General features: G+C 45.5%; 1 protein-coding gene across 1 annotated transcript; it reads right to left on the bottom strand.

Moving 5' to 3' along the window:
• Nucleotides 1-1,008: 1,008 nt before the first annotated feature.
• On the bottom strand, nucleotides 1,009-16,104 carry GDPD5 (glycerophosphodiester phosphodiesterase domain containing 5; the record flags this gene model as incomplete). Its single annotated transcript, XM_010170705.1, has 8 exons — nucleotides 1,009-1,242; nucleotides 1,290-1,414; nucleotides 3,095-3,207; nucleotides 6,756-6,770; nucleotides 9,544-9,626; nucleotides 12,436-12,583; nucleotides 14,843-15,000; nucleotides 15,886-16,104. Coding segments are annotated over 7 exons (852 nt in total), but the record flags the coding sequence as incomplete, so codon positions are not given.
• Nucleotides 16,105-16,671: the final 567 nt, after the last annotated feature.

Below are 16,671 nucleotides of genomic sequence, written 5' to 3' on the forward strand. Positions count from 1 at the left end.
GAGCTTTTTTTGTTTTTTACCTTTTAACCTCTGGTCTAGGATTTTGGTTTAAAGCCTTTTGCATTAGAAACACACTGAGAGCTCTTTGCCTTCATGAGTCTGTCAGCATGTGTTGCAAGACTGTCCCTCCTTTGGAGGACATGAACATGCAGCTTTAAAGATCCTGCTTTTAAAGCAAGGAGGGGAAAAAAAAAAATCTCCTTGCAGAAATAAATTATACTCCAGGGTTGTTTCACCTTCCAAACTATTTACATCTTTTCACCCATGAGCATCTCCTTGGCCCAGAGAGGGGGAAGCTCACAACTGCACCATCACTTCCTCTTCCTAAGCGTGTGCAAGGACAAGCAAGCAAAGAGCGACTGCAAATGCCACTTGGAGTGGCAGGCACTTTAGCCAGATCTGAGCGGTGATGGTGCCCATGGCATTGTTTTTTGCAAGCCATCCCAGCTCCTGATCGAGCCCAACTCAGGGAGAAGATAGAAAGAAAAAAAGAAGGGGGCGGGAGGCGGGGGGGAATGAAAGCGTTGGGGTCTGCAGAGGCCAATCTACAGCCAATGCTCAGAACTTGCCTTCAAGACTGCAGCAGGACATTTCAAGAAGGCCATTCCCCTGTGAGCATCCAGGCTTTGGGGAAGGAGGACAGGACAGAAAGAAGGTGCTCAAGTGACTGAGCCAGTGCAACCCCTTCCCTGGCTCTGAACTTCAGCAAGGAAGAGCAGTGCTACCTAGGAAAGCTTCTCTCCTCCAAACAGCCTCCTGTTGTACTAGAGCTAAAACTTCATTGCCCAGGAAAGGGGGAAAAAAGAGAGGGAAACATAAAAAAACCTCCCAAACAATAACAAAAACAACACTTCACAAGAACATCACAACATTCAGCTACACAGTCGCTGCACCAAGGGATGGAGTGGAGAAGGGGAAGGGGGAGAAAGGGGAGACACGTCCAACGTGTTTTTCCCACAACCCCCCAAGGGGACTTAGGCTTGTCATGTCAAGATTCAAATAACTTCAGCCATAAGGTTGAGGATTTAATGAACACAGTATTTCCACTCATGCCCTGGAAAAATTACACTCAAAAAAAAAGACAAAAAATTTTCAGACTTCCTACATATTTACAAAAATAAGTCCCCCCAACCTCACAACCAGAGAGGTGGAGCAGCTAGTGATGGGGTATGGGAAGGGGTCTCTGCCTGCCCAGCAGTTCCTCAAAGGTTCCCATCCCGCAGCAAGCAGGAGAGCACAGCTCTCACTGCCAAAGCAAACGTGGGGGACGCCACACGCCGGGGTTGGACCGGAGTCCCTCAGTTCATCCGCAGCTTGGTGTCCCGATGATCTGTGGGGGTGACCATCTCGTTGGCATAACCATTCTCGGAGCAGAGGGACAGCTCATCCGTGGTCTCCACACCGTTGTTGATCTCTGGAGAGGGTAGAGAAAGTAGAGACATTGTCACAGGGCTGCAAGTCCCAGGAGCTCCCCTATGGATGGGGAAACTAAGGGACTGAGTAGTCGTGCAATTCCAGCACATATATAAGGGCAGTTAATGATAGAACATGGGGAAATGGCTTTAAATTTTATCTTAAGTTTGTGAGGAACTTCTGGTGTTCCAGTTTGTGCCCATTGCCCCTTGTCCTGTCACTGGGCACCACCCAGAAGAGCCCGGCCCCATCCATTTGGCCCCCACATTTCAGATATTTATAGACATTGATCAGATCCCCTCTCAGGCTGCTCCAGGCTGAAGAGTCCCAGCTCTCTCAGCCTCTCCTTGTAAGGCAGATGCTCCAGGCTCCTCATCATTTTTATATGGAGAACATTTTTTGGAGAACAAGCGTTATAAGGAGTGGCTGAGAGAACTGGGGCTGTTTAGTCTAGAGAAGAGGAGGCTGAGGGGAGACCTAATTGCTGTCTACAGCTACCTGAAAGGAGGGTGTAGAGAGGCAGATGTCTTTTCTCCCAGGTAACCAGTGATAGAACAAGAGGCAATGGCCTTAAGTTACACCAGGGGAGGTTCAGATTGGATATCAGGAAATACTTCTTCACTGAAAGGGTCCTCAGGCACTGGAATGGGCTGCCCAGGGAGGTGGTCAAGTCACCATCCCTGGAGGTGTTTAAAAGACAGGTAGATGATGTGCTCAGAGATCTGGTTTAGTAGTGGACAGCTATGGTGGGACTTGATGATCTCAGAGGTCTTTTCCAATCAGGAGATTCTATGATTCTATATCTAGAACATTATATGTCCAGGACATGTTAGGGAGGATTAATCCTGCTGTAACCAACTGCTTTCTTTCTCTGGGTTCCCTAGATTTACACCTGATTTTCACCATCTCTGGAAGGTAGAATCAGGCCTGCATTTCACACCATAAGCTCTTTGAAGCAAGAGTTGTCGTTTCGCTCTGTATATGCCCAGTGCAATAAAACCTGACCCTTGCTGGGGTCCTCTAGCCCCTAAATATAAAGAAAGAAAACCCATAACAAAGCTCAAGCGGAGATTATGTTCATGTTCCCTCAAACATGAGTTTTCCAGCTTCGTACACCAACTTTAATCTTTTAAAGCTAGATGTTTCCCACTTGGTACACATTTCTGAGATCTTTCTTAGAAGTAGGGTGAGATGGACACACTTGTCAGTGTGTTCCAACACAAATAAGCACTGGAAGGAACCTAAGGATATCAGGAATCCCACAATCCACAGGGCCATTGAATTCCAGGTCTACTCCAAACTCACCACCACTATTTGTGGTGGACCCCAAATCCATCACTGCTGTTTGTGGTTACCTATGCCATTATTTTAATGTTTTTTAATAGTTTTTACACAATATTGACAATTCAGAGTGGAGATGTGGGACAGTATGAGAGCTGCAAGGTACAACTTGGGGAGTTAGGATTTCTCAGCAAATCAGTGCTCAAACGTGCAGCAGTTTGGGATGGATGAGCCATGGTCATAACTCATGAGTGATCCAGTGCAGCAGAGTCAGTCCAGCCACCCTGTCCCACCAGCAGATGATGACATTTGTATCAAGACCACATCCTCCATCAGCAGAAAGCAGGGTGATAGCTGAGGGATGGAGCAAAGGGCTCTGACCAACCAGCCCCATCCATACCCGAGAAGATCAGCTTCTCCTTCATGATCTTGACATCCCGGCTAGACCGGCGGACAGCAGCACTGAGCATGATCTGCTCTGGGTTGTAGGTCCTGATGCTTCCTAGGCGCCACCTGCAAGACATGAAGTAGATATCAGGGGCTGGTCTCTCTAACCATGGGAGCATCCTCAATGCAAATGGCTACCAACAATGTGGAGACCAAGAAGTCCCAGAGACCCTTGCGCCTTCACTCCCTTGCACCTACACAACCCCACATGGTAGGAGGATGTTCAGAGATGGGTATGTTATCTCAGAGGGGTACATACATACAAACAGGTCATCTTTAACCACCTTGAGCATCCTAATTCTGCTTATTTCTCCAAGGACTGCAGATAGAGCTCTCTATCACATCAGTGACCCAACTGTCCTAAAGAGGTACAGCTATTTTGACTCTTAGGGTTGGAAAAATGAAACAGAACAAGAGACCAAGTCAAGTAAAGAAACTATAACTTTCTCCTCACTGTGTGACCTGCTCACCGTTGTGGGACAAGAGAGCTCAAAGATAAATTAAGGTCTCAGAACTGAGGTGCAGCAAAGACACTGTCCCCACACAGGTAGCTGTCACATACTCTTCCCCTGAACATGGTTTCTCCAAGAGCATTTCCCTCCCCAGATACCAAGTCTTTGCTAAAATGCTTCTATCCAAAACCCACACTTTTTAAGCCTTGAGGAAACTCGATGTTCACCAAAAGTTTCCACCACATAAACAACATGAGGTTGATGGGAACTTGGCTTGACTTAAAACTAGCCAGCTTTTTATCCTCATTACTGAATGCATGTAAAGATAATTACAGATGTTAATAATAAGTAATGGCAGCAATTTCAAGGGAGATTTTGATTTTAAAGCTGTTTTTCAGCCTGAGACCACCCTTGTAGCAGACCCTGAGCTGCAGAGCTGCTGCCACTAGGAGAAAACAGGGCTTGGTTGACTCAGACAAAGCAGCTGTACCCAAGAACCTATTGTAAAGGGATGTTTTTTAGGCCAGGTTTGTCTAGGCCACACCTCAACCATTCATCCTACCTTCCTGACCAGGAAATCCCATTCTACCTGCTGGAGCCAGGAATGTTACTAGGCTACTTGATGGAGAAACAGTTGGGTTGCTTATGAAGTTTTGAGGTTTCTGATCTTCTGGCACCATCTAGTGGTTTATCCAAACAAGAAAAGGTGATTTTTTAAATTTTTTTTAATTATTATTATTTTTTATTTTTTTAGGGTGACAACCACCTTCTCTTAAATTTCCAACCCCTCCTCACCTCCTCAGCCCCAGGGAGCAGAGGATTTGAGAAGCCCCCACTCATCTCCAGCCTGAGTCCACGGCATCAACCAGATAAAACACCAACTGTAAAAAGAGGTTCTGCAATTTTCCCCAGGAAAATCTATCTGGTGCCAATTTTATGGGATTTCCATCCCCTTCACTGTGACATCAGTGGTACAAATGAAGGTGGGTGCTTTGCTATAGAAAGAAGAGGGGTGGGATGGCAACACTACACAACTCACAGACCCATGGACAGAAGCAACACAGAGGAAGCACAAGGAGATGAAGACATTAAAGAAAAAAAAAAAATAAAAAAAAAAAACATTTTTTAAAATTATATTTTTCTTCTATCACAATCCTCTAGGCTGAGCCACTCTGACATGGATAACCATCATTTTTGTCCTTAGTGTCCCATGCAGGCAGATCCCACTAAGGTCAATATGGTTGCAAGCACACAGGATCTCACAGGTTAAGACTCTCCTTAAACTACGATGAGGACCAAAACATATTGCTGCAACGAGTCTTTTCTTTGCTCACAACATCAGGATTTTCAGCATCAGGCTGGGTTGCATGGACAAAAGGCATGATGATCTCTTGCCCATGGGTCCTAGATGTTCCATGGAGGGCATGGGCCACTTTTAGGCACAGACAGCCCAGTCTCATAGGGGTGCAGGACCAAGCAGGACTGCTCTCTGCTCCCCATCTCACATCGTGGCTGTGGTCATTTTCTGGTATATTTTGGAACACCCTTTTAGAAGAGCCACCAGTACATTTCATCACAATTCAACTCCAATCAACACCATACAAAATACTCTTTGCTGGGCTCAGTAGTTTTTTGGATCTCCAGAAATCTTGTTTAATAGAAAAATAGCACCTCTCCTACCCCCTTGGACTCTGTTGTGAAGGGCCACGTTTAGGACAGCAGCGTGCAAAAAGGCCAGACAGACAGCAGGTAGGTCTTGTTCTGGGAGGTTGGCATCAAAGCAGACCAGACGGACACGGGGTGAGAACAGACTAAAAAATACTGGGACAACAACAGAGACAGCATACACCATGTTAGGGCCACAACCGGACCCTTGTTTTGGAGAGGAGATGCTACATGGCAGGGAAAGGGGATGGGAGAGCAGCAGGTTAGGGAGAAAACCAGGTTGATTGATACTGAGGTGATAAGATGGAGCGAGCAAAGAGCCAAGCCAGCTGCAACCAGAGTCCCCATCCTGCAATCGCTCTTGTCTAAAGCCTGGCCAACTCTTCCACGCCACTGTCTTCTCCTTACCCATGAACTAAGGAGCAAGGGGGAAGTGAAAGAGTGAAAACACCCAACCTCCCTGCAACCCATAGGAAGGCTTAAGCTCAGCCCCACAGCCAGGTCCTGTTTTGGGGAGATGCTGCAAGGAAGTAGAGTTGCAAGTCCAAGATGCCTTGTGGAGCAGGCAATACTTGCAGGTGGCCAATCCCAACCCCCAAGGTGGTAGGTGGGCAGAAGGGCAAATAAGCACAAACAGGGAATAGCCAAGTCCTCAGAGATACAACCCCATGGCACACAGCAGAAGGAATGGAGAGGGTAACACGTGAAGAGTTTGGTCTGAGTACAGACACGGTGAAGGCTTTACTGCAGAAAAGCGACAGCGCTTCCCTCCAAGGGGTTGAGAATGACTGGTGAGAAAAACATCCAATACAAGGAGAAATCTGGCTTTCCAATTGATGGCACTTCAAATCCAGCATCCCAAGCTCATTCCCTTCCTGGGTGCAATGCTATTTATTATCACACTGCATTTACAGCTTCACAGTGGTGTAATTGGGAAGAGAATCCTGAAAGATCCCAAGTTCTGAGCGTAACAATTGATGAACCAAACCTTTTCAGCTATCTACCTTATTAATTCATTCCCAGGACTACAGAAGTGCTACTTTCTACAGTTGAACAGGTTACATGATTTTCTTTAGAACTGGCCAATTTAGAAGAGGTTGATCTCAAAAACCTCTGGCAAATGCAGGAAGGAAGTGAACATTTTGCATGGGATTATATCCATGGAAAAAGCATTATGTCCACTGGGAATTTTCCAATTACAACACCCTGCAGGACTTCAGAATAGGGCTGTTTTAAAAGGCCATTGTAACAGAAGGTCAGATTGCCTTCAAAACATCCTGGCTTCAGCATCAGGCTCCCGTGGTGCTCATGGCTATGGACTAGGCAATGTTCAGACCCTTAAGTTCCCCTTGTGAAGCCAGATGTTTGAAAGCATCATGAAAAGCTGCATCCTGCCCTGTCCATCTGCAGTGAAGCCATAGCAGAAAGGGAGAAAGAAAGAGAGAAAGGAAGGTTGAATGAAAAAAAAGAGAAAGAGGAGGAAAGCACCAGAATTACCTGATCATGTGATAGCTGTGAGATGCCAGAATGCAGCAGAGAGAGAAAGAGGAGGAACATGCACAACAGTCAGAGCAGTAAGAAAATAAACAAGGCAAAGAGGCAAAAAAAAAAAAAAAAGATTGGTTAGAAGTCATCACAGTTGGTATTTCCCCTCCAGAGAAGCTGCCACGATCCTGTCATCAGGGTTGAAGCAGAACAGCAGGAGCAATCCTTAAGTCATGGCTACAGAGGAGAGACAAGCCATGCATAGGAGAAAGGACGAGCACATCGAAGCGGTGGCTCTGTTCCCACCCACCCCCTCATCCTTGCATGAAGGAAGTAGTTCTGTTTTGCATCAAAAAGGACTCAGGAAAAAAACCAAACCAAAACAAAACCCAACCAAAACACCACAAATTAAAAAACCAACCACGACACTGAAGGCCAAATGCCAAGCCCCATTTCCCAGAGCTGAATCACATCAGCAGGTAGTAGTCGGGCAATTCTGCTGCAATTTGGTTTTGATATACCCTCAAGGTTGCTACCAATTTTTTCATGTGGTGGAGAAACTGGAACAGTGAGGAAATGGGTCTCTCCTGCACAAGGCTCTTGGAAGAGCAAGAGCAAGCCCTTTGCTGCAGGAAGTCCAACTTCTGGTGCTAAAGCATCTCTTTCTTCCTTCTACTGATTTGGGGTTGAGTTGTCCCAAAGAAGAGATCCAAAAGAAGACATTTGGCCCTGCTATGATGGACTCCACATGGCCAGACCCTCTCTGAGCAACTAGCATTCTACATCAGGTCCAGAGGCTGGGCAGAGAGATCAGTGCTCCAGGTTGATGGACCCTGGGGAAAACTGGAGGCAGTTTCCAGCTCTTGTCACCTGTATCACATTTACACTGATGGTAGAAGAGAAATTCCGTGAGAATACTTTCCTTCCTTATCATACTTTCTCTTGCCCTACTCCTTCAAGCCTCCTCCAAACTGGAAGAAATTCAATCTGTGCAGAGAGGAAGAGTCCAGCTATTGCAAAGTCCACGTAGCTGCAACTTCTCCCTCTCTCCAAGCATGAATCATTTCACTCTGCTCTGGGACATGCAGTTCCCATTCAGTAGGTTGAATCAGTTTAATTTCTTAATTTCATCTGTGGTCTCCTGGGTCTGATCCAGGAAAACCTTCTAAAACTGTCTTCAGGAGATGGTGCAAAAGACTCCAAATATCTCAACAACTTGGCCTTCAAATTCTACTCTTCAGAGAGGTCAGTCCCTGCCTTCATAATCCCCTGTGCATTTCTCTATCTGACAGAGAAATAAAGGGTCTAAAAAGCAGGGACATCTCTTATCAAACCAACTGATAAAATTGAGGGAGAGGAGGAAGCTTCCAGACAGAACAACCACAATGTTTTTCTGGAGGAAAGGTTGAATTGGCCACAATTCAGGTCACAAGACTTCTTAGAACAGTTTTCATCTCATCTTGGTCAATGATTTCATTAACTTTTGGGAAATTTGATCTAAGAGTTTTGAATCTGCTGCTCACTTTATTATCCCATGCTGGAAGTGGGGACCTACTGGGCACAGGTCTACCACCATGGGACTGTGTAAGTCATGAATTTAGATAAATTTAGGTGAATTTATAAATAGACTCAACATGTCATGGCCTGAAGTCAAATCTATAAGAGGTGCTGGCAGGAGCAACAGCCTATGGTAATATGGGAAAAATACCCAGGTAATTATACACCCAGGGGAAGGAGAGAACTTGCTGCAAACAGATGATCTGGGACAACTCAACAGCAAAATCACTAGCTCACAAGGCTGAAGCAAATTAAATTGCTACTCTTAACACGAAGGCATTTTGAATATCAAGAAGAAAGGAACGTGTAGGTCCCTTGATGTCTCTAGGACACTCATCTGTGTGTGCCAAAGCAGATGAGATTACAGAGCCAGGGGAAGAAGGGATGCAATTTCAGGATGACACATTTTCCCTGGAGAAAGATGCTACTTCTCGCTGGAGGGAGAGGATCTCTCTCTGAGCTCACGCTTTTTCCCAGAGAGGGTTATTACACTGTCACTGCTGACGGCTAAAATACCTCCTAGGAGAAAAGCCATCACCAGGGAGAACACCGTGGTTTCCTCCACTATAATCTAGAAGAGTTAACTTGGCTAACTTTGCCACTAAGAAGTTGATTTACCTCCTGCTGATTTATCAGTTTCTTAACTTGCTCTGCTCCTAGGTTTTATGCTCCACATTTGTTTCCAGGGACCCTGGCTAACAGAGATGTTTCTGTCGTACCCTCATCGAGTCCTTACCTTTTCTTTGGAAAATTGAGAGACTTTCTCTATGCATCAACCTAAGCAATTGATTTGACATGTTAAATTATATTTCTATTTCTTCATCCAACCAGGAACAAACTAATTTAAGTATAACGTGTTCTTTTTGAAGACTATAATGGTGGAATCTCAAAACATCTTCTCTTCTTCCTTTAAAGCACTTTAATCTCTTTCTCAACATCCATTTCCCTAAAGCATTTACAGTTTCTCTCCCACATGCATTTACGAGCAAAGTGTCTGTTGCTACTATTTTGAGATCTCTCATTCTTCTTAAGAACTAGTGACTTCATCCAATTCAATGTCACATCTCAGAAGTGGAATTATTGTTTGCAGGCTTCATAGGGATTTTTAATAAACAGTTTCCCTGCTATTGCAATCCAAGCGCCTGAGGAGCACAATGCTCCTCTCTCCCATCTCCACCCCATGCTCTGAACAAAAACACACGCCATAAATACAGGAGAGTCAAGCTGTAACAATGCTACTTACTTCTGGAATATAAAAACTCCTACAATTACGATAAATGAAATGAGATCAGACGTGATCCAGATTAGGTGGTACTCGTCTGGAGGCTGGAAGACAAAAAACAGAAGCAGACCTTCAACTTTCTGGTTTGTACAATCACAGAGAGACCACACATTGCTAAAGTTAACACCAGGGCAGAAAGAAAAGCACAGAGCTGCAGGGGTGGCATATAAATCACATCATTTATGACATTTCTAATGCTAGCCTGTCACCCAAAATGATGTTATCGGGAAAAAATGCAAGCAGGAACAATTTTAAACTCTCCTTCCTTTCATTTTTTTTTTCCAAAGACATGCAGCCCACACACGTCATTATTAAGAATGTCCAGTGAGCAGATGCCTCCTCAGCAGTGCAGAAAAGGGAACATGGGTCAGCAAGCATCTAGTGTGTCCAGCAGGTCGAGGGAGGTGATTCTGCCCCTCTACTCCACTCTTGTAAGGCCCCACCTGGAGTGCTGCATCCAGTTCTGGAGCCCCCATCACAAGAGAGACCTGGAGCAGCTGGAACAAGTCCAGAGGAGGCCACCAGGATGATCCAAGGGCTGGAGCACCTCTCCTATGAAGACAGGCTGAGAGAGTTGGGGCTGTTCAGCCTGGAGAAGAGAAGGCTCCAGGGAGATCTTATAGCGGCCTCCCAGTACCTGAAGGGGCTACAAGAAAGCTGGGGAAGGACTTTTCCTAAGGGCAGTTAATGACAAAACAAGGGGCAATGGGTTTAAGCTGAAAGAGGGGAGGTTTAGATGAGATATTAGGAAGAAGTTCTTCACTGTGAGGGTGGTCAGACACTGGAACAGGTTGCCCAAGGAAGTTGTGGATGCCCCCTCCCTGGAAGTGTTTGTGGCCAGGTTGGATGAGGCTTTGAGCAACCTGGTCTAGTGGAAGGTGTCCCTGCTGCTGGCAGGGGGGTTGGAACTGGATGAGCTTTAAGGTCCCTTCCAATCCAAACCATTCTGTGATTCTATGATTTGTCGTTTGCTGAGGTAACTTCTTGTCCTGCTCCATCCATACCAAGACCTGCTCAGGAATTTTGCTATATTTCACCTGCTGTTTCTCTTTTTTTAAGACAGGGCTGCTTCAGTAGGATTATTTTGGGATTTTTAAAATAAACTTCACCCAATATAAATCCTACTCCTGAAATCCTCACATTTAAAGCCTATCAAACCCCTTCATCAATTCAGAGTAACTGGGCAGAGAGTAATTTAAACCCCGGCTTTGAGGGAGACTCCTAAAAATGCAGAGATGGGTCCCACTGGGCAACCACTTTAGGGACACCAAGTTGTGGGCTGAACTCCAGCTCAAGCTTTTCAAAGCCCTCCTTTATGCCGTGTCTGATGGCCTCTCTTACCAGCAGCTTTCCATCAAGAGGAGAAGGGAGAGAGACAATCACTTTTTCCTCTTTGTTTGTCCTATTATTTAACTGAAACACAAGTTGAATGTATTTTTCCAACTGCAAATGACCCCTGGGCAAACAGAGCAGAACAGATTGGCACTGTTCAGCTGGCAATAAAACCCAGTGAAGTCCTTGAGGCCACTGGGTATCCAAAGTTTGGCAGAAACAATTGTTTCGCTCCAGCTCCCAAGCTATGTCCCATATGGTGGAGGGGGTTCAAATGGTAAAGCTGGTTAGATTATATCACCCAGGCACTTCAATACTCAAGATATGAAGGGATTTTTATGCATTCAGTGATATGAGAGTTGGAAATCCAGCAGATGGGAGAGCCCTTGGAGGATGGCTCCAAGTATCAACTGCTTTTCATCACTGGCAAAGAGGCTTTTGGAGTCAAAAGCTGCCTACTGATGTGCACACAACTCCTGCCAGCTGGAGTGGAGGACAGATGTTTGTAGCAGTATGATTCAGATGATGATAATCTCTTCTGCCAACAGATTCAGTCTTTATAAAACCATTTCCAGTTCTCCAGCTTCAGCACACACCAGTGTGGATTTGTGTAGTCAGACACAAGCAATAGGTTAAGCTAAGACTAAGGACATCATCCATAGATGTTCATCCATCTAAGGCAGTAGACTTGTCCTACCTCCAGCTAAAGATGCAGATAACTCATTCACGTTAAATTCTCCTCGTGCTCATCTTATTCTCCCCTTTCCCAAGCAGATCTGCCAGAGTAGCAGGTACAACAGCTGCCTCCTGTCCTACCCCTGACAGGATCTGTCATCAGAAAATAGCCTCTCCATCACATGCACTTATTCCTCCACATCTGAGCTCTTGTTTTGGGAATACTTTGATGCAACTATTTCATCATTTTCCCTCCACTCCAACATGGATATTTCTGTTTGGTTCAGAGAATCAAAGTGCAAAGGGAGTCTTCAGAGAGTTTCCTGGCTCACATGATAGGTAAGGGGACTACCTTTGGTCTCTGGTTGTTTCTCATCCAACAATGGGATAGCCAGATGTAACATTTGCCCTTATTTGGTATTAAAAATAGGTTAAAAAAGCTACTTTTGAATCCTGCCTGAAACACAGAAGCTAGGTTTGCTGGTTCACCTGTGTGCCTGCTTCTCCTGCAAATCTAACGTGCTAAAAAAATCAGCAGGTCTGGAAAAGAATTTTTCCCTTGGAAGAAAATGGAAAATTTGAGTTAAATGGCTCCCAAACTCTGTATGGAGAGAGACAAGGCCATCTGAAGGAAGAGGTTGTGGAAGAAGAGCATTGACCCATTACCATCTCAGACATACAGGGTGGGAAAACGCTCAAGCCCAATAGCTCATTGAACCCAATCAAAGCTTCCTAGAGCAACCCACTTGCCATATGGCTGTAGTGGTCAACAGCCACCTGTACAACCTTCCATTGCATCCCCTCCTTCCAGGGGGTTCACAGCATCTTCCCAGGCATCGTGCTTACCATTAGCCAGATGGGAAAAGGCACCTTGCGAAGGACATGGGAGTTGTCAGAGGTGACCGACTGGACACCAGCGCACCACAGGATGGAGTACAGCCAGGGTTCGTTCACAGTGTAGAGATTCACACTCAGGTTTGCCATGGTGTAGTCCCTGCAGGAGACAGACAAGGCGAGATGTGAGTCCCCCACCAAATGTCAGACCCTCATCTCCAAGCGGAGACCTCTTGCCACCAGCCACAGCTGTAATCACAACTAGATTTATTGGGTTTGAATCGCATGAAATAGGTTTTTTAACAGAGCATGGTCACTTCATAAGCAACCCAAGGGCATTGCAATCAAATGGTTTGAACTTGAAAGCTTTCTTCGCCTCTTGGATGCTATCTCAGATACTTCCTCATGAATGATGGACACGGCATGTTTTTCTAACAACCGCCTCATCATGTTGATGTAAAATTAACATCTGACTCAGACGCCTGTAACACTTCATAAGCAATTTACTTAATTAAAAACTGACAGACTGCATTTCCAACATCATGCCCTTGTTTTGGGAATGGTCGCAGAGTTACAGCTTCCAGTCTCCTGAGGTCACTTCCCAAGAAGCTAGAACTGCACACTGGGGTACGAGAGCTGTCAACAGCAAACCAAGCATTGATAGTGGATTCTCTGTACCCATTCTATTTGCATAAATTGCTGTTTCCTTATCTACAATGCAGAAACATCACTAATCTCCAGCACAGAGATTAATCCTTGCCATTTAATATCTGTAAAGCAATTTGAGGTGGAAGGCTGCTCTACAAGATGTGGACAACTCAAAGCTCACAACATGATCTAGCTGCTCCAAAAGGATTCTCAAGGGCAGAGGTGGTTACAGCAATGTTACATCCAAATGTTGTTTTTTTTAGGGGATTGAGAGAACAGTGTTAAGGCAGAACTTGTTAAGCCTGCTTTGGCTTGTGCTGCAAGACTGCAGCAATGCTTGACTGGGCACCAAAAAGCCTTCAGGGTTCACAAAACACTCATGTGGCAGGTCTGATTTTGGAGACAGCTAAGGTGGGATTGATGAGCTGGGATAGATGAGAGAGTCAGCATATGGTCCTCTCCATGAGATAGAGCAATAGGTAGGGGAACACCAGGCAGGAATTATCCTGCAGGTGTTTGGCTTTAAGGGCAACCAGACCAATTGCTGGCAGCCATGGAAAGACATCACTAAATTAAATTAAATAGGACCATGCTCTTGAACAGCTGTGGGCTTTGCTCTTCCCTACTCCCAGATCAAATATATAGCAAGACAAATCTTTTGAAGATACTTTTCTTCTGCAAACCTGTTTCATTTTCAAGTAGTTCTTTTAGGGGGAAAAAAAAAATAATCAAACTATGAAAAATAGAAAAGTTCTACTAAAGACAATCCACCCTTTCCAAGAAGGACGCAAAGCTGGGACCTAACACACTGCATAGTTCAAATACAGACTCAAGCAGGAGAGGAACCCCATGCTGTGTCAATCTCATTAAAGAGGAGACCTGATTGGTCCAAATAGTTGACAAAGGACAGTAATGAAACAGGTGAATTCACTGCAAAGAGAAATTTCTGAAAGCGTATCCAAACTTTGGACTAATCAAAATTCTGTGGTAGCAACTCTGGAGCAAACAGAAGCAAAGAGCAACTGGTAATGAGGATGAAACAGCACTTGAAGGTCCTTGGTGTGAAAAAACTTCACTATTTCCAGAGCTGACAATGTAATAAACAATTAATATCTTTGTATTTCAAAAAAAGATAATCACAGAATGGTTTGGGTTGGAACAGACCTTAAAGATCATCTAGTTCCAACCCCCCTGCCAGCAGCAGGGACACCTTCCACTAGACCAAGTTGCTCAAAGCCTCATCCAGCCTGGCCACAAACACTTCCAGGGAGGGGGCATCCACAACTCCCTTGGGCAACCTGTTCCAGTGTCTGACCACCCTCACAGGGAAGAACTTCTTCCTAATATCTCATCTAAACCTCCCCTCTTTCAGCTTAAACCCATTTCCCCTTGTTTTGTTATTAACTGCCCTTATGAAAAGTCCTTCCCCAGCTTTCTTGTAGCCCCTTCAGGTACTGGAAGGCCACTAAAAGATCTCCCTGGAGCCTTCGCTTTTTCAGGCTGAACAGCCTGTCCTCATAGGAGAGGTGCTCCAGCCCTCGGATCATCCTGGTGGCTCTCCAGGCTTGTCCAGGAGGGACAAGCTTGCATAGGGCAAGTTTTCAAGAGCAAGTCCATCTAAAAAGATACCTTTATGTAGATAAGATGGGATGATCAGAAAAGATGCTGCTGGGCTAGGGATGCGTACACAGGACACAACGACACACAGAGCTATGGACACCCACCATGGAGTACATGGGCTATCATGCAGTGTCCAAATCGAGAGCTGTACCTGACATCCTCGTTTGTGACCTTGGTGTAACGCAAGTTGAGTTTCACGATGCCCTTCTCCCTCATGCGCTCTGCATCCAGCTTGAGGCCAGAAGTCTGCTGGAAACCTGGAGCAATCTGTCTGACCAGTTGCCTCTCCATGTCTGGCAGCCACATCACCTGCAGAGGGAATCATAGAATGGTTAGGATTTGAAGGGACCTTAAAGATCATCTAGTTCCAACCCCCCTGCCAGCAGCAGGGACACCTTCCACTAGACCAGGTTGCTCAAAGCCTCATCCAGCCTGGCCACAAACACTTCCAGGGAGGGGGCATCTACAACTTCTCTGGGCAACCTGTTCCAGTGTCTGACCACCCTCACAGTGAAGAACTTCTTCCTAATATCTCATCTAAACCTCCCCTCTTTCAGCTTAAACCCATTTCCCCTTGTTTTGTCATTAACTGCCCTTAGGAAAAGTCCTTCCCCAGCTTTCTTGTAGGGAGCGAGACAGAGGACAGCAAAGATGGTTCACAAAGCTGGTAACACAAAGCAGCTTTGCAAACAGTGAACTTACACCAAGCCAGAAGCAAAATCACATGAGAGCCTTATTTGTCATACAAATTGTCTAGAAGACGCTTACAGCCTTCCACATCTTTAATTAAATGCATTTCAGGATTATCCTCAAGCCCAAAGGACTGTAACACACAAAATCTTAGAGGCGAAAAGGGTTGAGACACTGACCAGATTGGTGGCCTCCGCAGGACTTGCCCCAGTTTATCAATATCTGTCTTGTCCTGGTGAGCCACGTACATGAATACACGATTGCTGAGTAAGGGAAATAATCACTTCCCTCCATCTACTAGCTATACTACCAGGAGTAAAGCCCAAGATGCTACCAAGCCTCTGGAACCACCAGCATGGAGGCACAGTCCTGCCCAACACGACTTCTTGGTATGAAGTGGCATTTCAAAACAAGTGTTCAAATGGATCAAATGAGACACTTAAGGATTTGAGGAACGCATAAAGAGGACAATTTTGGAAACATCACCAACCCCACAGAACTCACAGCCTGTTGCCGAATTCCTGATGCCAAGATGGTTTCCAGGGTGATGTTGATGTAAGTGCTGTAGTAGGGATGAGCTGGTGGCAGGTCCTGGAAGTTCAGGATGAGGGATGTGTTGTCCTTGATCACCTCTAGCATATCTGCCAGCTTGCAGACTGACTGGTTGGCAGCTTCCAAATAGTCAGACCTTGAAAGAGACCCAGCTGTCCAGAAAGGGTCGTTCTGAAAGCAAAGCACATCCCGGCATTAGTGCCACAAAGCCCAGACTCCTCCAACACAGGTGAAGACCCCTTTCTATCCCACCTTAGCAACAGAGTGGGATGCTGACATGGTCAATGGATATGTTTGATGGCCATCTTGTAGCTTGCTGAAGCCCTGTGCCTCAGTTTCCCTACCCAAGGGGATGTCACAGATGCTTACTGAAAGCAAGGTATGCTAGGCAGGTCACCACATTTCCAGGAGGAGAGCAGAGCTATAGGACAACAATGTAATTTTCTAAGGTAGTAAGCTAAAAAACTTACTTTCTCTCATTATATAGGTGATCACCAAGGATTCTTCAGAATCCAAAATTTAAAAGGATCAGCTATTATATAACTAAGACTGACTGGAGAGGAGTTATGGGATGGAGTTGGAAGAGCTGGGCTCCTGACTTAAGGACACTGAGGAATGACTGTTTCAAAGTACATCCCAAAAATCAGCCTTCCAGCTGCTGTCCTGGCCCTTCTCATCCTGCAAACATCAGTTTTCCCTTCATTACTGAATCCCAGAATTGCCTCAATTGGAAAAGAC

This window comes from Antrostomus carolinensis, unplaced genomic scaffold (assembly GCF_000700745.2).
Source record: "Antrostomus carolinensis isolate BGI_N321 unplaced genomic scaffold, ASM70074v2 scaffold7386, whole genome shotgun sequence".
In the NCBI taxonomy this organism is placed as follows: domain Eukaryota; kingdom Metazoa; phylum Chordata; class Aves; order Caprimulgiformes; family Caprimulgidae; genus Antrostomus; species Antrostomus carolinensis.